The sequence below is a fragment of the Monocercomonoides exilis genome (assembly GCF_001643675.1).
Source record: "Monocercomonoides exilis strain PA203 chromosome Unknown scaffold6-2077815, whole genome shotgun sequence".
Lineage (NCBI taxonomy): Eukaryota > Preaxostyla > Oxymonadida > Polymastigidae > Monocercomonoides > Monocercomonoides exilis.
This window is the reverse complement of record NW_027150551.1, coordinates 1,083,041-1,108,125: the sequence shown is the minus strand read 5'-3', so window position 1 is coordinate 1,108,125 and position 25,085 is coordinate 1,083,041. Positions and strand designations below refer to the sequence as shown.

General features: G+C 33.2%; 5 protein-coding genes across 5 annotated transcripts; 2 read left to right on the top strand and 3 right to left on the bottom strand.

Moving 5' to 3' along the window:
• Positions 1 to 9,118: 9,118 nt before the first annotated feature.
• On the bottom strand, positions 9,119 to 12,658 carry MONOS_480 (putative histone-lysine n-methyltransferase ashh1). Its single transcript, XM_067874900.1, has 4 exons — positions 11,102 to 12,658; positions 10,767 to 10,887; positions 10,419 to 10,538; positions 9,119 to 10,223 (listed from the first exon to the last, which is right to left on the bottom strand). The coding sequence occupies exons 1-4, from the start codon at positions 12,645 to 12,647 to the stop codon at positions 9,254 to 9,256; spliced, it is 2,757 nt and encodes a 918-aa protein (XP_067733869.1). The 5' UTR covers positions 12,648 to 12,658; the 3' UTR covers positions 9,119 to 9,253.
• A 64-nt stretch (positions 12,659 to 12,722) lies between these two features.
• Positions 12,723 to 13,737, bottom strand: MONOS_479 (triosephosphate isomerase (TPI)). Its single transcript, XM_067874889.1, has 2 exons — positions 13,397 to 13,737; positions 12,723 to 13,287 (listed from the first exon to the last, which is right to left on the bottom strand). Exons 1-2 carry the CDS (start codon positions 13,718 to 13,720, stop codon positions 12,841 to 12,843), a joined length of 771 nt encoding a protein of 256 aa, XP_067733868.1. The 5' UTR covers positions 13,721 to 13,737; the 3' UTR covers positions 12,723 to 12,840.
• Positions 13,738 to 14,326: 589 nt separating this feature from the next.
• On the top strand, positions 14,327 to 15,476 carry MONOS_478 (putative DDE superfamily endonuclease; the record flags this gene model as incomplete). The annotated part of the gene is made up of 3 exons (XM_067874878.1): positions 14,327 to 14,605; positions 14,658 to 14,973; positions 15,085 to 15,476. The coding sequence occupies 3 exons, from the start codon at positions 14,327 to 14,329 to the stop codon at positions 15,474 to 15,476; spliced, it is 987 nt and encodes a 328-aa protein (XP_067733867.1).
• A 3,608-nt stretch (positions 15,477 to 19,084) lies between these two features.
• Positions 19,085 to 19,664, bottom strand: MONOS_477 (uncharacterized protein; the record flags this gene model as incomplete). The annotated part of the gene is made up of 2 exons (XM_067874867.1): positions 19,085 to 19,459; positions 19,632 to 19,664. The coding sequence occupies 2 exons, from the start codon at positions 19,662 to 19,664 to the stop codon at positions 19,085 to 19,087; spliced, it is 408 nt and encodes a 135-aa protein (XP_067733866.1).
• A 1,007-nt stretch (positions 19,665 to 20,671) lies between these two features.
• MONOS_476 (uncharacterized protein) lies at positions 20,672 to 21,182 on the top strand (the record flags this gene model as incomplete). The annotated part of the gene is made up of 2 exons (XM_067874856.1): positions 20,672 to 20,676; positions 20,822 to 21,182. The coding sequence occupies 2 exons, from the start codon at positions 20,672 to 20,674 to the stop codon at positions 21,180 to 21,182; spliced, it is 366 nt and encodes a 121-aa protein (XP_067733865.1).
• Between the last annotated feature and the right edge of the window lie 3,903 nt (positions 21,183 to 25,085).

Here is a 25,085-nt window from a genome sequence, read left to right as displayed (position 1 = left end):
AACAATTCCTTTGTTGAAGCATGCTTTTACCTTGAATAAATGATTGCATTATTGCTTTTATTGAAAATTTTTCTAGTTTTTAGAAATTAATCCACATTGGCTCATCATTAAACTTTCACATTTTTGAAGCAAATTAAGCGATCTGTAAGAGGTTTGCTTCTTTTTGCGTTTTTAAAAAATATTATTGGTTTTTTTTTTTTTTTTTTTTTTTTTTTTTTTTTTTTTTTTTTTTTTTTTTTTTGGGACGATTCCTCTCTTATCAATGATTGATGATGACGTTCGAAAACACAAATTCAGAGAAGAATATAAATATTTTAAGGGATTTTTGCTGAAAATGTGAATTCTTCAAATCTATTCCAGTCTATCTATTGGTAATGTATTTCAGTATATTTGTTTGCTTTGTTTCACTTATTTATTTGTGAACAATTATGAGCAGATTCAATTTTTGTTTGTGAACTACTCTCGATAGAATTCTGAAAGGTGTGAAAATTTTCCTCATTTTATACAGCACTTATCAAAAAGAAAAGTTTCTTCCTATTTTTTTTTTTCAGAATTTATGATATCTGTTTTCTAATAATTTTATCTATAAAAAAATATTTTTTGTAAGAAATATGGGACGATATTTTTCGCTTTTTGAATTTTGTTCCACCCAACATTTTTGAATATTTTTCCACATTCAACAATTTTTCTGAATAATTCCGGTTTGAATCTTTTCTCAAATTTAAGAATTCAAATAATTTCCAAAAAGTTTGTTTAAAAAAAAAAAACCATACCTGATAAAAATGTGAAAAAATTGTTTATTCTCCTGGGAAACTGAATCTGGACCCAAAGCCTGCAAGTTACTGCAATAATCGTTGAATTAAAGCAATAACAGGATGGATTAAGTCTTGTCCTCAATTTGGATTGAACCAAATTTCATCAGATAAGCAAGAATAAACAATTTTTTCACAATAAAAAGTCAACGATTAAAGAAAAAATGAAATAATTAATGAAATGATAATTTCAAAACATAATAATTCTGAAAAAAAAGCATGCCTGTCAGTTTCTGTCTATTTTTTATAAAATCAATGAAGAAAAATTATTAATTAACTCTATTCTTTATTCCAGAACATTTCTAACCCTTTTCTTTAAATATAAACTTTCATTTTCTTCAATTTCATTGTTTGTTTCAATTTCTCTTTTATAAACTTTTCTTTTCTTCTCATCCAAATTCATTTCAATTTTAAATGATAACTCTTTCATACAAACCTTTTCGTTGCAACTCATCGGTGATGCTAACACTTAATAACCATTCGATTCGAAAAACAAGTATTGTTTCATTCCATTAATAATTAATCTATTCCAACAATTATTCGGTAACTCTTCGTGCCTAGAAAAAGAAGAAAAAAACATTTAAGAAAAATGTTCAATTAAAATCATTAGAAAAAAAATAAAAATTAAAGATCATACATCAAAAAGAAGTGCTTTGTTTTATTCTGTTTTTCTTTCTGCTCGCTTGGATCTGAAACTTCATCCATTCGCACTATTGAATTATTATTAGATATATTAGATATAAAAGAAGAGACAAAAATTGGAGAATTAGAATCATGAACACCAAAAAGATAAGAATTACACTGTGAGCAAAAAAAATCAATAAGATCGTACACATTATTCAATGTACGATCACCTAGATTATTGTTCAATAACTGTGTTAAATAACCAAATTCACTGTCACAATCATTCTTACCATGATGTTCGGTAAAGAATGAAAGTGAGCAGTGTTTATTTTAAAACAATAAAGAATTAGGAGAAAATAATGAATGAAAAATTTGTGAATTACGAAAATGAGGACCATTATCACAGAAAAAATGAAAAGAAAAAACATTGGAAAAAATATCGAAAGTAATAACTTATTTAAACACTCCAAAACAAAACGATAATCATGAGATAAAATTTCAGAAAAAAAATTAAAACAACATTTTTGTAAAGCTCCAAAACAATCAACATAATAAACAACAAAACATAAATGAGAGATTTGTTTTTTATTAAAGAAAGATTTACCAGTTTCATTATTTGAAATTGGCAAGCTCCAACTTTCTTTAAGATCCATGACAATAATCACTTCATCTTTTTTCAGCTTTTCTTTCTTTTCATAAAAATAATATCTTTGATGTTGGGCGATTTTTTTATGCTGAATTATTAAATTCAATTCATCATTTTCTTTTTGGCCTATTTTTTTTCCGTTTCTTTCCATTTCTAATTTTTTCTTTTCTGAATATTTTCCTCTTTCACAAATTTCACACAAATCTGTTCTTTTCTTTGATTTTATAAAATTTCTTGCTTTTTTGCAAAATGTCGAATACGACATTTTGACATCAATTTCTTTATTCATGTTTTCAAATAATTCTTTTTTCGTTTTTTCAATAATTCTCCTTTCATTTAAAGAAAATATTCTTTTTGAAAGAAAATTACTATTTTCGTTTTCTTCTTTTTCAACATTTGCTTTTTCACAAACCTTTTGAATACCAGAATGCGATTGAACGAAGCAGGTGTTTTCGTTATCGGAAGATGTTGTGAAAGTGATATGATTATGTTTTTTTTTTGAATTTGAATTTTTTTTTTTTGATTGCTTTTGTAATAATTATTTATTTTTCTGTTGATATTGTTTAATTTTGATTCATTAATTATTTTTTTATTATCTTTGTTATTTTCTAAAGAGTGGGAGTGTTGAAGAACTCCATGCTCCAAGAAATGCTCAGATGAAGTAGTATTTTCTTTCTCACTCCGCTCGCTTTGGATAATTCCGATCGGCGAATCATCTCCTCCAATTAACTGAGGCTGTGGATGAATGGAAGAAGCAGCGGGAGTCATTTTTGAACGGTTTAATCCTATAATAGATTGATAATATGTTGAAAATAAATCATAATTATCTAAAGATGAAACAAATAAAATTTTTTCCGAAAAATAAACCATTTTTTCGCTGTCTTCCATTTTCGCAACTGGCAGAGCTGTTTGTGACCAGCCATTCTTCTATCTTTTCAAATTGTTCCTTTTCTTGATATTAATATGTCAAAACAAAACATAAAAACATAATTTTTGAAATTTGCAAGCTTTTATCATTAACTTTCTTTTTTCTCTCGATGTCTGCCATGGACTCATTTCTTTTTATTGGCTTGCTTATTTTTTGAGTAATAATATTCACTTTTTGTTACCAGCCAGCCATACTCTCTGAGTTCTGTAAGTTGAATTTCAGAAGAAATCGCAGAGAGAAGAGAAACTCTATCGTTTCGACCAAGCAAAGCGTAGAGCTGAGACAGATTTTTCTAAATATTTCTTAACTTGTCTGAAATAAGTAATAATATACGTTAATCAGTTTCTGTAATTTTTTTAATTGCAATGGGTTAAATAAATGGAAAATTTACGAAAAATTCTAAAATACAAAAAATAGATTATTATCAATGAAAATTGAGAAAAAAATATGGAAAACAAGGAATTGAAAAAAATCGTTATTTAATTACAAAAATCATGTATTTTTAACATTTAAATATCAATGAAATAAAGATAAAAATTTATAAACTGCAGAATTATTTTAAAGATTTCAACTGTTGAATATTAATGGCTTGAAAGAATAACGAGTTAAATAAAGAATTTAAAAATATTTATTGATGTTCATCGAAAAAAAGTTTAAAGAAGAAATTAACACAACAACAAATTTGCTCACAATTCCCCATTGCAATTAAAAAAATTGACAGAAAACATAATTAACAGTAAATTAATACACAAAGTATTAACATCTTTTGAATGAAATATTTGAGCAAACCTTTCAAATGAGTCTCAATTTTTGATTGGTTGGGTTTTCCTTTTTCACTGTGAAATAAAAATGAAAACAAACACCCTTCAGCATCCACAGGAGCAATTTGACGAAGATAATCGTCAATTTGACTCGCGTGGCGACTTTTCGTCGACCGCGCTTTTTCAGCATAACAATTCATGATTATTTGGATTAGCAATTAATCATGGGATTAATGAAACGAATATAGGGTATCACTTATTAGACAAAATGAACCAAAATCAAATCATAAGTATTTTAAAGGAAATAATTGATTCAGTCAAATGGTTAAAAAGAAAACAAAAATTGATAAAATAATAAACATTTTCTGATTTTTATCTTTTCAAAAAGCAGAGAATCTGTAAGGCATCCAATAAAAGCAGTATTTATATAAGAATGTGAAGCATTGTCAAGTCACAAGAGACAATAGTGACTCAAAATTGCTCGCTTCACTTGTTATTGTGGATATTTAAACAAAATCTTAAACATTGATGGAATTAAAAGCAATTGCATTTTCTTTTCATTTCTCATTCTCGGAAACCTGTAAGGGCCCATGTGAAACAGAATAATACGGGCATATGTTCCTTTCATCATTCCAAATGTGGCTGAAAGGATATTTTGTTCCATCAAAAGCTGCAATTCCATAACTGTAATGGACATTAAAAAAGACGATGAGAGACATTTCATTTTGTTCAGAGTATTGAGAAAGTGAAACTGAGTAGCTTTTCTTTCTCCTTTTCTCACTTTTAGTCTTAAACATTCTCTTCAAATGAAATGCGCTCATTTTCTTTCTCGTAGAGCAGTGCTTCGTTAGAACTGTCTTCTTTGCCTTTCTCTTCGTCTTCCTTGTCTGCTGTCATTCAACCTGCTCCCGAACAACCGTCTTCAAAAATTCATTAGTCTCTTTTTCCTTTTGTTTTCTCTTTCTCATTCTCTCATTGTCTCCTTCTTCTTCTCATCCATGCCTTTCCTCAGACGATTCTTTCATTCTTTGAAATTGTTTTTCGCAAATAAGTTGTTTGTATTCATCAGCACAACCACTCCATCGGTCGAAGAAATGAATTCCCCGTTGCATTTTACTCTTCCCAGAAGTTGCTGAAGCTTTTCTTCTCTTTCTTCTTCTGTTTGTCCATCAGGAGTATTAACCGCTTAAACCGATTCTTTTTCTATCTCTCTTCCTCTTTTCCTTCTCTGTTTTCAACCTTCTCACTTTATCTTTGGTATTTTATTTAATAAGATGCATTTGCATAATTTGAAAAGTTTCTTCTACTGTAGCATTCCAACCTTATCCAATTTAATTTCTTTTCTGCTATATCAAAATGTTATTTCATTATATTTGAACGAAGAGATGCATCCGTGCTTCATCAAATACTGTATCCGTCTGTACATACTTCTGTGACTTAATATCCAAAATTCTTGAAGTTCTATCCAAAGAGAAAGTGACCAGATAATTTTTATTCCTACCCCGCTATGGCTCTTCAACTCTCCAAGAATATGGATAGTATTTATATTCTATTGAAGAATCCTGTCACAAAATCCATTTGTTGCCTGCTGATGAGCTTTCTGCAGTTACACCACTCAAAACACATATCATCTGAAATTGAGGAGGAGAGAATGGTGAATGAGGCTATTGAAAGTAAAGAAGGCAGAAACCACTTTGTGCGGCTTGCTTGTTTTGTTGTGAATTGCATTCTGCTTGTGAAGCACTGTGCAACATTATCATCTTTGGATTCATTTCATTGGCTTCTTTTTTTCTCTAATTTGATTGCCATCTTTATGCTCTTGATTACTTTGAATGCTTTTTTCAATAGTAGCCTCACAGTGGAGTTAAAGGATGTTATGTTCATATAATTCATCTCTTCCAAACAATCTATTCATTTGATGGCGTGGAATGTGCGCGCAATGAAAAATTTCCTCTGTTTGGATACACACAAATGTTAGAATGTGAGCGGTTTGAACAAGAAAAAGATGAAAAAGAAGAAGAAGAAGAAGAAGAGAGATGATGAAGGCAAAGAAAGAAGAAGAAGAAGAAGAAGAAGAAGAGGAAGAAGAAGAGGAAGAGGAGGAGGAGGAGAAGGAGGAGCAAGAAGAAGAAGATAATGGTAATAATAAAAAAGTTGGCAAAGAATGTGGTGCAGAAGCATATACAGTTCCGGAAATCTTCTTTTTTCCGTTTTTTGCTGAGCTTTCTTCTGAGTTATATGCTTTGTCGCACTCATGTTCAGAAATTGGTGATGCACTTCCTTTTCGACACTCAAGAGTTTATGCGAGTTGAGCATGTGGAATCAGTCAGCGAGCGATGATAGGTCGCTCATCAGTACTCGTCTTCTCATTTCGGACAACTCGCTTCTGCGGATGCGTTCGCTACACACGCAGTTGATAGAACAGAGGAAAACACCACGTTATCAAACAGCATTTTGTGAATTGGTATCAATCTGTACGAAAAGATAATCACATTTTTAGTCTTCACTTTGGTAATTGGAACAATAAATATGCTCAATAACTTCCCAGTTTCGTCAGTGCATCTGTTAGCCTGATGCTCGCAGCTTTCTCTCCTCAGCTAATACTGTTATTCCCACTTTGAATGTTGAATCAGCTTCAGCATCTCTTTGTTTGTTGTTACATGAAACAAAACCCGCCCTTTCGACAGCGCAAATGTCACACTTCACACGTCCAAATGTCTGCCTTCTGCCTCATTGCCAAGCTTGGAATTTCTTCAACGTGCCGATCAAAGAGAGACGCCAGATGCGGAGCTCGTATCTCTTCTCCTTCAAAGATGGGCATAACGGAGACAAATTCGCACAAACAAATGAGGGGGAATCTCCGTTTCAGATTCCATTTGTGTCAATTCAGAAATTGATATCGAATTAACAGAAAAGAGAGAAGAAGATAGAGTAACTATTGAAGAATGAGACGTGGCCTGATTTCTTAAAATTGAACGCGTTAATGCTTTGCAAGATTCATATGTTCGAATGAAAATTTCTAACTTTGCACGTGCGAAATGTCCAATGCAAAACATCTATGTTTTCTCTTTCTGAAGCAATCGATCTCATCCGTCGCCTTTCTCTCTCCTAAAACATCGCGAAATGTTAGCGGTTGGTCTTCAAAAACGATCCTCAAGTGATTTATGCGATATAAATGCTCAATGAAATATTATATTCTTATTTTTCATTCGGCTCATAATGTTATTTCTTCTTTCTTCTTCATTATCTTTCGTAACTTCTTTTTCTTTTTCATATATCCTCAATAATGATGAATTCTATGCTCCCCAAGAGCGTCGGTTCTTCTTTTGATGTCCTTTTGAATGATTCATTTCTCATCAAATGTTAGTCATAACAGTGTTCACAATTTCACAGATAATTCCTAACTTTCATCAACAGTAAAAACAATTCAATTTCGTTTGTTACCTTTCTCTTCGTATTTTTTTATTTATGCTGTGATCCTTATCACCCCTTTCTTAAATGCTCTCCTGTTATTTCCACAAATATGATGTTCGTTCATAAACTCGAATAATATTTTAATTATGGATACAGTCTGTCCCAAAAAAATGTTGATCTGTCCTTTTTTAATGTCGATCATACCATCAACAATATTTGAAAAGCCACCCAATATTGATTGGAGTTCGTCTTTCTGTGAGTGTTTTTGTGGTGAATTTATCATTCGAAGAGTTGTTCATGTTCATAAGTTGCGCAGAAATTTATTGGAAGCAATGTACCACCTGATATGGTTTGTTTTATGTCCACTTTAACAAATAATTATGTTAGCAATTGAGTATTTTCTATTTTTATCGAATAACGCAGTATGAGACAAATTAAAGGTGAAAAGCCAATAAGAAGTTGATGTGGATGAAATTTAGACGAAATGAAGACTTCTATTTTACATTAAAATGAAAATATGAAACTAAACTTTCTCGCAACTCTGCGAAAGAAATGTTCATTTATAATTATTTATTTTTAAGTTTTCTTTTAATATTTGAGGATTAATTTTCAATTTCACCTTTTTTTAAGTGAATATCTGTATGCAATATTGTTAAATCTTGATTTATGTGAGAATTTTATTAATCTGGATCAAAGAGTTTATTGTTTTAATTAACTGTTGATTAGTTGAAATTCTTTCAAATAATATATATTCATGCTTTTTTTTATAATTTATTCTTTGCCGTAAAGTTTTTTGTTTTGCAAGTTTATTTTCTTGCTATTTACATCATGTTTAAGAAGAATAAAACTAATATATTGTGAAATTTGCATATAAATATAGAATATATAAATAAAACAATGTTCAAATAAATACACGATCTCATTTTGATAAAGAATTAAAATATCGTTTCGTTTTTCTCAACAAAAGCATTTGAGGTCAATTAGAAAAATAAAATTACTTAAAATCAGTTGTATTAATAAATTCTGATGCGAAAATGAATAATTTATTTGTTAAAAAGTATATAAATGCGAATCAAAAAGATAAACAACAACATTTTCTCAGTTCATTACAATAAACTTTCTAAATATCAACAAAAAACAAACATAGCTTCTGAAACAAATTTTTCAATCCAAAAAAATCTGAATTCTTCAAAAGCATTCTATTGCAAGACATCTATCGAGTGAAATTGACAATGCTAAAAATAAAAGTTGAAAAACAATATATGAAGTAGTAAAATAGGTAATATACAAACCATTAACACTGCAAATTATGCCTACAAAAAAACAACAGCAAAAGCTCAAAGTTTCAACTCTATGAATGGATTTCAATTAATAGTGAAGCTTAAAAATGAAAAATATGGTTTATCATTTATTTAATTAGCATGGTATGATCAACATTAAAAAAGGACAGATCAACATTTTTTTGGGACAAACTGTAACACAAAAAAACTTTTATTGCATAATTACGTAACATTCATTGTAATATATAAGTGGAAGAAGTTTGGTTCAAAACACGGAATTTTTCGTAAACGTAAAAATTTTGCCCCATATCATAAACAATAAGTGTTCCCAATTTCAACTCATTTTTTTCAAAATCCCATTAAAAACAAATTTTTGATCAAAACCCGAACGAAAGTATTATTTCAAAAAGGATTAGCCATCCAGGACGATCTTTTTTGCTTTTTGAATTTTGTTCCATTCTGAACATTTAATTAGTTTTGAAATTTTCGAAAAATTTCCTATGTGTTTTTGATGTTAAAATGAAAGATTTCTCATGATAAGGTTGTGGAAAAAGTTTGGAACAAATTGTTGTTTTTTTCATAAATGAAAGAATTTTGCCCCATATGTTATTAGTTTTTTGATAGTGCAGAACAACTTCAGTGAAATTTTTAATATGAACAAAATGATTATTAATTTTAACTTGAATGCTGAATAAACAATTAATTTTGATTTGTAGCAAGCAAAACTATTTTTGTACAAATAATTAATACGAAATCATTTTTTTAAATATAATATCATTGAACACAGTTCAGGTTTTTGTGTACTTTTTCTTTCTTGTTGAAAGAAACAATACATCTTCATCAAGAAAATCAGAAATCTTTTGATCCAAATGACTATCTTCCCAAGCTTTTCTTTCTCTGTTTCGTAATTCGTCGGCCAATTCCTGTAGAATAATTTCTCCTCCTTTCAAAAAATCATATCCATCAGGGAAAACTCTATAGTTAGCAACATCCCTACAAAGCAGTGTTCGGTCAACCAATGTTGTTCGGATATTACGAGAAAGAAATCGTGAATGCAGATGTGAAGCACAATGAGCCATTCCCATAATTCGAGTATTCCGCAAATCGTCAACAACCGGAGGAGTTCTTGGCGAGCGCAAAAGAAGATGTGTTGGCATTTCAAAAGTGAGAGATTGTGATGAATTGGGTTCAGGTGGAAATGGCGGAAGATTAGCATCAGGTATTTCTTTAGGTATTTTTTCAAATGCTGATGATTGCTTGACTGAGAGAGTTTCTGTAAAAGAAGAAAAGTCTTTAGCATCAAGTGAATTAGGAATTGAAAGAAGCAGTGGATTTAGAAAAATTGACTTTTCTTTATGCTTATCGATCAGAAATTCTTTTTTTATTTTTTTTTGTTTTGCGTCCGTCATTGGATTTATTTCTTCTTTTTTGGCTTCCCCTTCAGTCTCTTTTTCAACTTTCTTTGATGGATGAACCTTTGTAACAATAGGCATGGTGTGTCTGATGGTAGTGGGTGGTCTTGACATAGTTAGATTTGTTGAGTCAGTCAAATCAATTTCTGGCTGTAATGCAGGAGACAAGGGAGTGACAGGAGAAAGAGGTGATAGAGGAGGTGTATGAGGTATTTTGTCTTTGGTGCCATCTGTAGTTGACTCGAAATCACCAAGCTGTTGCTGAAGCGTTGAATGAGTTTGTGTTCCAGTTGTTGAAGGAGGTATTTTTTGAAGATAGCCGCGGCATTTTGCAGAACCACAGCGACTTTTCATTGAATACAACATATTCAGGTTCAGATTGATTCGTGAAAGCATCGATCCATTGACCAATACGCAATCAAGCGTTAAAATTAGAATTTTTTGGTTTTTTCATTTGATTATAAAAATGAAATATAAATTCACAGATAAAAAAAAAGAAATAAATAAAAATATTCGAAAGAAACAAATATTGTTTTCAAACCATTTTTGTAAAGTTGCACTGCTTACACTCTCCCACTGGTAATCCATTGTCAACTCTGTGCCTTTTTTTATCATTTTATCCCCAACAAACACTCCGACACATTCTTCTCCCAGCACAGTCCTAAACAATTTATGCGATACGTATTTGATTAAAGAATGTTTTCAAAGATAAAACATGAATTATAATTATAATCAAAATTTAAGGAAACGAATCATTTTTTCAAACACATTTAAAGATAATGAATAACAAATTTCAAGTTAAGTTGTTTCAAATGTTCATTGCAAAGAAAATAGTTCATTCATAAGCGAATCGCCAATAACTATGACTTGAGATGTACAGACGTCATACCATTTCTGTGTCACGCACAAAGGTTCGCAGGAATGATTGATGAATCGTGCTCTGCTTCCTTTGCGCGATGCATCAATAAATTCATTGCCACCAAGCGACAAAAAATAAAAATTGCTTTCACCTAATAATTAATGAAATATAAAATTTCAAAAATAAGAAAAAAAAGAATGCATAGATGATAATTTAACTCAGAAATTTGGTATTAAAAAAATAAAGAAAAAAAATATCAGATATAATGATTTCCGCAATACGTTATGAAACAAATAATAAAAATACATTTCGTTAAAATATGAAAAACAAAGCACATCAAATTCTATTTTGTTAATAAAAAATACCATCATATTCCAAAAGTCTTTTTTTCAGCATCTCCAGGTCGATCACTTCTCCTGTGTACTCAATGACAAACTGTCCAGGAGACAGATCTTCTTCGGCAAAAAGGCCCCAGCCCCTTCCATCTGTCTTCATCATTTTTACTTTGGCATACTGATGCCGCTGAAATCGCTGGTTCTGACAGAGCTCGCCGCACCTGCATTGTTTTGGATCACACTCTATAAAACAACCTCGATTCATGCACCCTTCTTCACAATTTGCAACTCGTGTGGCAGAAATTTCTGAGGGCTTTGGCGATGGCTGAGGATGCGCAGTTTCTTGTGGATTGAGCGAGTCTGCTAATGAGGAGTCAATTTCTTTGTTTAATTGCTCATCTTTGGGAATTTGTGCATTGGCTACTTTGCTTTCAGCTTTTATATCTGTTTGATCACATAATTGTTGCTCCTTTTTTGCTTCCTGACATTTCTCTAACGAGCTTTCGTCTTTATTGTCTTTTTCGCTTTTATCAGATAACATTCCTTTTTGGTTGATTCCCGCTTCAGAACTTTTGTTCAAATTAGATTTATCAACTTCGACGCGTACACAATTGCACATTGGAACTTCGTCAGATACTCTTCTTTTACGGCATACAAAAATGTTAGATTTTATGTCTTTGTAAGGTGTAGGCTTGTCACCAGTGCTCAAACCACGACGAATTTCAATTATTCGAGCCATCTTTCTTCTTTCTTGTTTCAACTCTTCTGAAATATCAAAATATAATTTTGGTTGATTGTAAAATGCAGCAAAGCGTGGAAAAGTATCTATTAATGATGGAAAAGAGAACGGAATATTTCGTCCATCTTTAATAAGTTTCATTTTTGAATGTGTAATATCTTGCTCGCTTTGTTCACAAGAGTTATCATTTGATTTGAATAAACCATCAGATTCTTGTATTTTTGCATTGGTAGTGTTGAGAAAACTATCGTTAGAAGCTGTGATGTTCGTTTCAGAAATCTGAAACGGAGAAAATTGTTGAATTCGTTCAATTGACTTTAATTTTGATGTTTCTTCTGTTAAATTTGTAAGTTCGTTTTCTTTTTTATTTTCTTTGATCGTTTTCGTCTTTTCATTTTCAAAATCATTCAATATTGCTTCAGTATTTGCATGTTTAGTGTTTTTATTTTTTCCCAAGCAATCCTTTCCAAAATTAGTTTGTTGAAATAGCCAATATAGAGAATTGTGAATGGGAACCCCATTGCTGTAACCAGTTCGAAGTTCCATTTCCTGTTCAAGCCTTTGTTTACGCTTTAATTTATTATCTGCCTTTATCTCTTCTTTTGTTCTTGCAATTTTTCTTTTTATTTCCTGTAATTCATCTTCTTTGTCTTCTGCTTCCCGGTCGCATGCATCAACAATTAATTGTCTAATGTCACGAAGAAATTCTCCTGGATTATCTTCCAAATCACCTGAAGAAGTATTAAGTCGAAGACGCTTCGGCGTATCCTTAATGCCTTGAGGAAGTATCGACAAATCCGCAGGTCTTTTGTGCTTTGGAGTATCAACAACTTGCATTCATAAAAAAAACTGAAAATTAATTAGATCAATTCCCTTCACATTATTTTCTATAATGAACCAAAGCAACTTAAAAAATATATCCTCTTTATTCTGTTCAATTGTTTTTTATTATGAATGCGATGGTTGATGTTTTTGTAAAAATTGCAACGTGAATAAATATAAAAATATTGTATAAATAAAATACTTACAATTAATGAGCAGCTGGTTTATGTGCAACAAGATTCTTGCAAATAACAATGAAATCTGGTTTGAGAGATGCTCCACCAACAAGGAATCCATCGACATCTGGCATCTTTGCAAGATCAGCAGAATTGACAGCTGATACTGATCCACCATAAACAATACGAACAGAGGCAGCAACCTCAGCACTAACCTTTTCATTTAGCCATCCTCGAAGAGCTTGATGAGCTTCTTGTGCTTGCTCAGGTGTAGCAACAACACCGGTACCAATAGCCCAAACAGGCTCGTAAGCAATCACTACTTTGCTCCAGTCAGTAACATTAGCAGAAATTGCAGCAAGTTGTCTGAAAAGAACTTCGTTTGTCTTTCCAGATTTTCTCTCTTCCAGATGTTCTCCGAGGCATGCGATCACATTCATTCCGCATGAAAGGGCTTTTGCAACTTTTTTTCCAATTTCCTAAATAATTCAAAAAAAAAATAAAGGAATCAATCAAAAAAGAAAATGAAAAGAAAAGAAATTCAAAAATTAACGTAATGAAGTGCTAAAAAGAATAAATTCATCATACTTCGTCGTTCTCATGGAAAATATCTCTTCGTTCAGAGTGTCCAATGATCGTGGTTTTAATTCCAGCATCAAGAAGCATTTCTGGAGAAAGTGAACCTGTATATGCACCCATGCCAAATTGGTTGCAATCTTGAGAAGAAACAGTAACGCGATCCTTTATTGTTTCAATGGTATGTGTCAACCACAAATGAGGAGGTGCAACAACAACATCGAGCGCCTCTGCAGGTGGCAAGTCTGCTTCGTTAAGTGTTTTAATAAGTGTATCAACTGAGCCTTTTGTTCCGTTGCATTTCCAGTTTCCTCCAACCCAGAGTTTTCTTGACATTATTATGATGATTCAATGGGTTTGATCATAAGTGTTCGATGAATTAATTATGGTTCAACATTTTGATCTTCGAATCACTTTATCAATTACCAACTTTCGATTGTTCATAGAATAAAGATCAGCAATAAAGAAATCATTTTATATATTGAGCAAAGTCCTGACGTGACAATTTTTTTTTTTTTCTTTTTTTATTGATACAGGGTTATCATTTTATCTAGGGTGATTTATTAACCCGAATATTTTTTTTAAACCGAACATTTTTTTTTTATAAGTTTTATCAGCCCATTTTTCATATTTTATTGATTGTTTTTCGAATTCAATGAAAAGTCAGTAACTGGAAATAAAGATAAAGCAACAATACTTAATCTCTGATGTGGAGGAGATAAGGGAGTTGCTTCTCCATCTCTGATTAGTGCCTCCCCTGAGGAGATTAGGTAATAGCAACGGGGCTGACTAAGTTAGAATTTGATTGAAATTTTTTTTGATTTTTTTTTCATTTCAAAACAATTTTTTTTGAAAATAAAAAAATGATCATAACCAAAAAAATTTTTTTAAATGAGTGTTGTGGAAAAGAAAAGACAAGGATTAAAGAAAATTAGAAGTTTTATGAGATCCTTCCAATATCGACATATTGAAAGTAAATTAGAGCGTGTTGCAACAATTATTTCTAATGGAGAAGCTCGGGTTGCTGATGCTGCGAACATGAAGGAATTTACTCGCTCGGCAATTGATAGAGCAGTTGCAGCTGTGGAAAAAGGAAGAAAAGTAGGACAGAATGGAAGACCAGAATTATTCAATAAGGAAGAAAAGGAAACGATATTTGGTGTACTAAAAATCGAATGTGAAAGTGGGACAAGTTACAATGCTGCACAAATGAGGAAATTAGTTTGTCACAATATTTAATTTGTTGTTTTTATTTATTTTTTAATATATTCAGATGAACACTGTTATAAATGATAGGAAAAAATACGATTTTGATGAAGAAGATGAAGAAGTGAAAATTTCTAAAGCATATCCTTATCAATACACAAAAAGGAACCCCGATCTCAAAGTTTCTCATCCTCGAAATGTCGACATCCTAAGGCTCTCCGCATCAAATCAACAAACTCTTCTTCCATTTTTCACTCTTCTGCAAAACCTTCATGATCAACATCATTATTCAAACTCTCTCATCTTTAATATCGATGAATCTTCTCTCCGACTCTCTGATTCTTTCTCTTCTCTTGTTTTCCATCCTTCCGACATGCCTGCCGGTTTCTCCAAAACACCTATGAATATGTCAAAAACAACTCTCGTAATTGCAGCTGCAGCTGATGTCTTATATTTGAAAAATGTCGATCTTTGGCCTTGTCGCAAATAACCAGATGAACAAATCCTTGCTCTGAGCTCGCAACTTAATGTGTGGGGAGAAAATGAAGGCTGGATGACTGAAGAACTATTTTTCAAATTCGTTGAAGAAGTGTTTCCCCCAGGAATCGCGCAAAGAAGAGAAACTTTGAAGAAGAATGATGAACGTTGCCTTCTCCTTCTTGATTCTCATTCTTCGAGAGCGCAGCCTGACTTGTGGAAGAAGTTCTCCGATTCTTCAATAGATGTGGTCACCTTCGTGCCACACACCACTCACATCACACAGCCTTTGGATCGTGGAGTGTTTGCTGTGTTTAAAAAGACAATAAATGCTAATTATGAAGCTCCTTCTTCTTCTTCTGTTGTTTTGCGACGAGAAGCGCTTGCTGATGTGCTTCCACAAGCTTAACAAACTTCTTTGTTGCTTTCAACAATAAAATCATCATTTGCAAAGAGCGGAGTGCTATCTCATCAGTGGCACGAAGTGTTAGCCAAGCTTCCAAAAGAACCTTCTGTAACTCTGAAGAAAAGAACAAAAAGGTTTGATTATTTTGGAAAATTAATTACCGATGAAGAATTTTTAATAGAATGGAAAAAAGAAAAGGATGAAAGAAAAGAGTCAATAAATGAAGAAAAAGATAATGAAGAAATTGAAAAGGCTTTGTTTGAAGATGAAAAACCGAAAAAAAGAAAATTCAACCCATTGAAAATTTTAAAAGATGATTTTTCTGATGATGAAAAAAAACAAAGAAATACTCGAAAAATTGTCAAACGAGAGCTTGTTGATTATATTTATTATTAATATTTTTTAAAAAACGAAATCAATACACAATACACAAAAAAAAATTTGATTATTTTTTATTCGGGTTTTCAAAAAAATATTCGGGTTAATAAATCACCCTAGACATTTTTTCCTTAATCTTGACCCTTTTCTCTTTTGCCTTGCCCACTGCATTGCACAAGCCCGCAGTAAATAAACAATAACAGAAAATGTTTATTATATTTTCTATTTCTAATTCCAATTTTTTCATTCAATTTTTCATGTTTGATAAAAAGATCGATGATTATAAATTGGTGATTTTTTTTGATATCATAAAAAATTCCTATGTTTGATCAAAAACAAATTTAATTAAGGGTGGGGTTAACAAGAAAAATGAACGAGATGATCATTCAAATATTATGCTTGATAAATAATTATTATTAGTAATTGTTTGTTGCTTTTTAGGCAAATGCAGAAAATAGGGGTACCAAAGTTTTTTCATTGTTTTGTGATAAATTGCTAAAAAAATGATATTCACATTTATTCACGTGTTTCATATAAGTTACATATCAAATAAGAAAATTATGAAGGAAAAATGAAACAAACAATTTCATATTCCAATTCATTTTAAAGGTTTTTAATATTTTGTTCCATTTAATAAATTTGATATGAAAAGGAAAAATTAAATTATTACCGTCAGATTCCTAGAAACAGGACGTAATATCATGGTTTTCAATGGTGATACATTTAAAGAAGATTTTGAAGTTGCGGATAACCGTGATGCTTCAAAATTCTTTTTTACGTTAATATTTTGGGTTTCTTTTTTTCAAGATTTATTCATTGATACACACAAATTTTTCTCCAAACCTAAAAAATTGTTATTATTTGTCTTATAAATAGCATGTGGTTTGATTATAATGCAGGATGAATGATTAGCTTTAAGATTTTTAGGTACCCCTATCTTCTGCTCTTACCGCTTTTTATTTGATTTTAATTGTTTTTATTACAAATTTTGAAAAAAAAACATAAAAATGCATTTGAAAAATTTGAAAATTTGATAAACAAAACATAACTTAAGTTTTCTGGTTTAAAAAACATGATCACAATAATTGAGATAACGAAATAAATGAATTTAATATACAAAAATTAGTTAAATAACGCAATTGAAAAAGAAATGGAATAAGATAAGTTGAAATCGATAAAGAATAAATGAAAACAATCAATTTTCTTGCGTTTCATCCTCTGACTCGTCATCCATCCTTTCCATAAATCAATTCCCCTACACGAGATTCAATTTCTTGCTATTCTGAAGTATGTAATATTGTGTTTTCTGATTTATATCCATTTTTCTAGACTTTAAACACATTGTTTTTCCTCATGCAATAACATCTCCAATTTTTTCCCCAATCCCTTCATTCTGTTTCCTTTCCATATAAGTTTGCTTTCCCAACTCGAAATTCATTCTGCATTATGAGATATTCCACTTTCATTCATTTTCATTCATTTCCACCTCCTGCCCTGAAAACAACACAAAAACAGTCAACAGATAAATATTCATATAAATAAAATAAATAAATACCAAACTGCGCTTCGACTGTTTTTCGCCAAACAGCCTCATTTCCACAACAATCATCATTCAAAAATTCAATCTCTTCATTTCAGTATCAGAATGGTCAAATTGTAGCATGGAATGCATCTCCACAAAATACATCGTGTATCTCACTGAAGGGTCTTCTCAGCCCGTACACATTGTGGTGGATGTCCAGAGGTGTTTTTTCTGTTTTTGTCATGATCATCTCCTTTAATAATATTCTTAACCACACAAAGATGTATTTGAGGTTTATCTCATCAACACTATGCATAGGAGAGATATGGGGCAGGGAAGAGATGGAAGAGAATTATTTGTAGCAGGGGATGGGAGTTGAGTGGTTTTTTGGTATGTTAATATTTCAAGAGGTGTTTTTGATTGAAAGAAAATCTGAGGAAAAGGGATGGGGATGAGCAAGTGGTGATTAATAGAAGACAGTGTAGAAAATATGAAGAGAAGTGATTGGAGATGATGAAGAAGGTGATTATTATTGACTGGAGAAATGGATTTTGAAAAGAAAAGAGGGCAAAGGCGGGAAAGAAGAAGAATATTCTGAAGTGTTTGATTGGAAGAGGGGTATTTTTTATGAGAGGAGAAGATTTTTTGGAAGAGAATGGGAAAGATGAAGAAAAGGAAGGGATTTATATTTTCTGAGTGTTTTGTGAGCTGAATGGAAGAGGGGAATGGAAAAGAAAAGATATTGAGAAATAGTATCATTTTCGATTTTTGAGGGGAAAGGAGGGGGAAATGCGAAAAGAAAATCAAATGACTCTGAGAATATCTTTCTTCATTAACTATTTACGGAACATAAACCAAAAATTTCGCAACAAGGAAGATTTGCTCCTTCTTAATTGAGCACAAAGTGACAATATTTTTGCCTATCAACTGCATTTATATTACACATTACTTAATGAGTTTCATTTCGCAGCAATCGATTTATCACCGCATATATTCACATTTTTCGACTTGAACTTCGTCTTCGCGTTCTTCTTCGCATTCTTCTCCTTTCTCCTTGATAATTCCTCACATTTCGCATTGGATTAAGTCATCGGTATTCAAATTTGTGTTAACTGTTCAATCTGCAGCTTGATTAAGCGCACCAAAAATTATATATTTCAGTTTCTATTCTCTCAACATCACAATCATCGTTATCAAAGCCTTCTGTTGGATTGCAGGATGTGCATCTGAACTGCTTTCCTCTTCAGCAGCACATCTCGCTCTGCTTCAGTGTTTCGAACGAAATCTGCACGCGGGCTGTTCAGAATGAGCTGAAAGGAGTGGATGGGAAAAGCACAGGAACAACCAGGCACATAGCGCTCGACCTCTCGCTTAATAACACCACCAAGAATCGAAGAGAGAAATGTACGAGTTCAAATGGAATGCAAAGAAGGCGGATTTCAGAAGCAAATTGAGCGCAGAGCAGAGGAAATGAAGACAGTAGGAAGAGCCAAAAGCGAAGACGAAGAAGAAGGAGAAAGACGAGTTTTGCATATCGCAAATTGACGCTTTCGACTCAGGGCTTGCACAGGAAGCAACAGAAAGGAGGAGGAGGGACAGGGGAAGAGAAGAAGGAGGTGATGAAAATGATGATGAACAGCAGCAGACATTTTACTCGTTTGACAGCGCACTCTCATCTGCCCAGCTGCACACTCAAAACATCACAGCCTCCTCAATAATTGCCACCCAATTTTTCTCCCTTGCCACACACACAATTGTCTGCCCCTTCTGTTCTTGTTGGCACTCCTCCAAAGCCATTCACTCCTTCATCTTCTGCCACAGACCCCTCTTCACTCACACAGAAGTCCTTCGACATGACTAGCCCAAGCTCTGCCTCTTTATCAAACATGTCTTCTTCCTCTCCTTCTTCTTCCTCTTCCTCTTCTTCTTCCTCTCCTTCTTTTATTTCTTCCTTCTCGCTTCCACGGCTTGCAACTGTGCCGATCCCTCGTGCGATTCTTGTGAAGGACAGTTGAGCAATGCAGGTGTATTTGCAAGAAGCAACATGAAAGCTATGGGGGATATATTTGAGCCACAAAGCATCCTTCTGAACCACGCAACATGTACAGCAAGCTAGGGAATTCGGGCGGATATTGAGAAGGAAGAGAAAAAGGAAAAGAAGGATTTGGCAGATGCAAAAAAAAGGCACAGAAAAAAGGTTTCTCATAAAAGAAGAAGAAAGAAGCTGAGAAGAAAAATAAGCCTGTGAAGATTCAAACCACTCTTTGCTCAGATTTTCTTCCTGAAATCATAAATCGAAGAAGAATTCATCAGCAGATTATTGAAACACCATTCACTTTCTCAACGTTTGCATCCACTAACAAATCATCTTCATTCACTTCTTCTTCTTTTCCCATTTCATCACCATTTTCTTTGCTTCAACTTCTTTATCTTGTTCTCATTTTTGCTTTTGTTCTTGTTTATTCATCATTTCATCATAGCCTTCTCTCCTTCTTCACTTGATTCATCCGCTGACATGGAAGAAATCCCTCAACATCCACATGCATCTTCACAAGTGAAACCAATCACTCCCCCTCTCCCAACAGTCAAGCTGAAACTATTATAGCTATCCAGACGGTGCAAGTGAATTCATTTTTCTGTTATTCATTTTTCTTCTTCTCCTTCTTCTCCTTCTTCTTCTCCTCCTCCTTCTTCCTCTTCTTCTTCTTCCTCTTCCTCTGTTCAATCAACACATCACAGAATAATCTCTTCTTCTTCCCCTTCCCCTTCCCCTTCGCTTCTCTCCCCTTTCTTTCCCTTCTTCTTCTTCTTCTTCTTCTTCCTTTTCTCCTTCCCCAACCAACCTCCTATCCATCAAGCACAGCTCAGGACGTTCGTTCAAACAGAAGCGGCAGAATGTGATTGAGCTGTGTGCCAGTGACGTTTGTTGCACTTTTCTGTCGACGGACGATCCATTTTAGCTGCGCTGTGCGTTTCCTGTTGAACAGTTAATGGTCTGCGGCTTCGACGACATCCGCAGGCTGAGGGGACTAAACGACATGTCCCACATGGTGAACCAGAATTGTATGGAAAATTTGAATTTTTTCTGTAAAATAAAATATATTTCATTCATTGTTTCATTTTTTTTTAAATCTGTTTTTTGCTTTTCAAATATTTATCTTAATCTAAATTTTTTTGTTCACTCTCAAATGGTGATTAGTTATGATGGTGGAATAATATCTATTATTTTACAATTGTCTTCCAAAACAGTAAAGATTATTTGCTGAATGGTGCTGTTGCAAAGCAATTGATCAGATTCATGGGGTTTGCCAGAAACTAATTATAGAAATATTTTTCACAATATTTTCTTTCTTCCTTTTTTTTAATTCTTTTTCTTCTTCCTTTTTCCCCCCACTTTTTCACTCATTCGTTTCATAATACAAAAATACGCAAATATATTCTCATTCAGTTTCCGATGGTATCCTCTCGTCTCTTCTTCTCTTCGTGTGACCGACAAGTTCATCACCAACGGTGCTGTGTTCCACTCTGTGTTCCTGTGCAAAGGCATTCTCCAGCCCATCCACCGCCTGCTGCACTCGCGTTGCGCTGAATACAGCGACAAGGCTTCTTCCATCCTTCTCTCGCTGACCATCAAGTCGTTCAAGCTGTTTACCAACTCACTCGACAAAGCGCTGATAAACGATCTGGTAGAGTTGATGTACTCACCACAGGCGATTGTGCCGAACAACGCATCGGAAATCATCGAGGCGCTTGCTGAAGGAAGAGGGCTGGATGAAGAAGGAGAAGGAGAAGAGAAACGAAAAGGATAAAGAAGCGAACAGCGAGTCAACGGTCACGAAGGAAGAGCTGCTGCGTTGTTTGCTGAGCTGAGGTGTTGGGTCGAATCTTGCAGGATTACCGGCTTCACCAACAACGACTGACATAGCGAAAATAATGACTGCTTGTGCTTTGCTTAATCTGTATGCACCTGTTGGGAAAAAGAAGAACAGGAGAAAATACGGAGGAGGAGGATAATGAAGAGGATAAAGAAAATGAGAGTGTGACGAAAGAGATGAAGAAGAAGAAGAAAAAGAATGGTGTTCATGTCCGTCTTCTCCTCGCACACAAGGTCATTCTTCCACTTTGTCTCGACTACGCTTTTTCCTGTGCTCACCTTTGCTGCAGATTCCATCGATTGCCTCAGTACTAATTCTATGCTACGCCGATCCCACCATCACATGCTCCACACACAGCCTGAAAAATATATGCATCTCCACGCTCCTACAAAAGGTAGCGCAAAACAGCCACAGTGTAACATGGTCCAATGAGAAGAGAAGAACTGCCATATCTGAGTCACTGAGTGCGCTCCTCGACAACAAGAATGATTTTCTTCTTCCAGAAACGTATTTGAAAGAGGGAATAATCAACTCCTCAACCATTTGCTCCTTCTCCTTCATTCCCTTCCTCTTCTTCTTCTCCCAAGCTGCAACTTATTCCACAATCTGAATTCTTGCTGATTGATAACGCCACAGAACAGCAAATTGATCAGAACTTGTCGGAAAATCACGAGGAGAAGAGAAGCGCTGCCAAACGACTCTGAGAGTGAGCATGAGAGAGAGCAGTGGGACCAGAAGGGAAAAGATAAAGTGTTCAGAATTAGTCAAACTTTCAAGGGAGTGAAGAACTGTGCATGTCATTGTTTAATTGCTGCTGATGCAGAGAGCAGAAGAGAGAAAAACGGACAGATTTAAAGAAGAGCTGAAGAAAAACAGTTTTGCTCCTCTAAATGGGTAGCTCGTGGAGAAGCGATACAGTTGCAATTGGGCGAGATGAGAGTGAATGCGTTAAAAGAGTCAAAGGAAGTGGAAGCAAAAACGAAAGAAAAGGATGATCAAGAGAAAGAGGAAGAAGATGATGAAAAGGGGGAAGAAATAGCATAAACAAAAAACGAATGATGGCTCAGGCGAATTCAATGTTGATTTCTTCACAAAACAACAAGAGCAGGAACTTTGGAAAAATAATCAGTTAACGAAAGGAGAATTTATAAATGTCGAGTTGAAATGATAGGAAACGACGTGGTGAATCGAGAAAAAAATAAAAACTGTATTTTTCATGAAGTGTAAAAAGAGAAGTGAAGGACCGAGTCAATTATTAATATAAACTGCAGTTTCCTGAATAATACAATTTTTGTTTGCTGAATCTGTTGAGCTGTTCAGCAGATGTAGAAATTTTTTGATGAGGTTTCAGATTGATAAATGGAAAACACATTTCTTTTTCTTCGGATAAATGAAAAATTACATATTTGTTGCATTTTTAAAAAGTTCTTTAAATTTTTTTTCCCCTTTCATTAGCTTTGTTTAACAGGTTAAGTATCTTTTTTTTCTTTTTTTATGTGTTTTATTGGTTAACTTTATTAATTTTAGGTTCATTTTTATTTTACTTGATCAAAAAAATTCTTTTTCACCAAAATCGTTAAAAATGTATGTATTTTTTGTATATATAAATAAATCAAACATATATTACAGAAATTAAAGTTAAATACTTGCAAAAAATCATTTTTAACTTGTTGATCAAAAAATACCACAAGAGATTTTATTTTTTTTCGATTTTTGATCTTTTTTTATGATATCAAAAAAAATCACCCAAATAGAGTTATCTATTAACCCGAATATTTTTTTAATAATTAGTTTTATCAGCCCATTTTTCATATTTTATTGATTGTTTTTCGAATTCAATGAAAAGTCAGTAACTGGAAATAAAGATAAAGCAACAATACTTAATCTCTGATGTGGAGGAGATAAGGGAGTTGCTTCTCCCTCTCTGATTTTTGCCTCCCTGAGAAGATTAGGTAATAGCAACGGGACAAATAAATTTATAATTTGATCGAAATTTTTATTATTATTTTTTATTACAAAAAAAATTATTTTTATAATAAAAATTAATTCATAACCATAATATTTTTTGGAATGAGAGTTGTCGAAAATAAAAAACAAGGATTGAAGAAAATTAGAAGTTTTATGAGATCCTTTCAATATCGCCATATTGAAAGAAGATTGGAACGTGTTGGAACAATTATCGCAAAAGTGAAAGCTCGGGTTGCGGATGCTTCAAACATGAAGGAATTTAATCGCTCTGCAATTGATCGGGCAGTTACCGCTGTGGAAAAAAGAAGAAAAGCAGGAAAAAATGGAAGACCAGAGTTATTCAAGCCGGAAGAAAAGGAAACGATATTTAGAGTGCTGAAAATTGAATTTGAAAGTGGGACAAGTGACAATGCTGCGCAAAAGAGTAAAACAATTCGTTTCTGTTTTTAAATGTCTCATTTATCTATTTTTAATATACAGTCTAAACCGGATATAATCACATCGGTTTTTGCATAACTTTTTGTGATTATATCCGATTGTGAAAATATCCGATGCTGCTTCACACAGAAAAAAATAAAATTCATATTATTCATTAATTTATTTTGGGTCAAATTTTAAATTTTGGAAATTCAACACAAATACACTTTTTTCACTTGCTTGAACAATTTTGATCATAAATACACATTATTTTGATTTATTTGAGCACATTTTTGAAAAAGCGAAAAATTGATATTTTTGATCAAAAAGTCGATTTTTCAATGAAAAAATCACCCATAATAATTAAAAATGTAATTATATATTTTCAGCCCTGTGATTGTATACGATGGAAAATGAATGAAAAATGAGCTAAAAATGTCGGTGCATGGAAAAATGTGACTATATACGAATGCGATTTTATTCGACGTTATTCTATCCGGTTTAGACTGTATTTAGATTACCACTGTAATAAATGAAATGAAAAAATACGACTTTGACCAAGAAGATGAAGAAGTGAACATTTCAAAAGCCTATCCTTACCAATACACCAAAAGGAACCACGAACTTTAAGCTTCTCATCCTCGAAATGTTGATATCCTAAGGCTCTCTGCATCGAATCAGCAAACTCTTCTTCCATTTTTCACTCTTCTGCAAAACCTTCATGATCAGCATCATTGTTCGAACTATCTCATCTTCAATTTTGATGAATCCTCTCTTCGACTCTCTGATTCTTTCTCGACTCTTGTTTTCCATCCTTCAGACATGCCTGCCGGTTTCTCCAAAACACCTATGAATATGTCAAAAACAACTCTCGTAATTGCAGCTGCAGCTGATGTCTTATATTTGAAAAATGTCGATCTTTGGCCTTGTCGCAAATAACCAGATGAACAAATCCTTGCTCTGAGCTCGCAACTTAATGTGTGGGGAGAAAATGAAGGCTGGATGACTGAAGAACTATTTTTCAAATTCGTTGAAGAAGTGTTTCCCCCAGGGATCACACAAAGAAGAGATTCTTTGAAGAAAAGCAAAGAACATTGTTTTCTCCTTCTTGATTCCCATTCTTCGAGAGCGCAGCCTGACTTATGGTAAAAGTTTACCAATTCTTCTACAGACTTCATCACATTTGTGCTCAAAACAACTCACATTGCACAGCCATTGGATCGTGGAGTGTTTGCTGTGTTTAAAAAGACAATAAATGCTAATTATGAAGCTCCTTCTTCTTCTTCTGTTGTTTTGCGACGAGAAGCGCTTGCTGATGTGCTTCCACAAGCTTAACAAACTTCTTTGTTGCTTTCAACAATAAAATCATCATTTGCAAAGAGCGGAGTGCTATCTCATCAGTGGCACGAAGTGTTAGCCAAGCTTCCAAAAGAACCTTCCGTCACTCTGAAG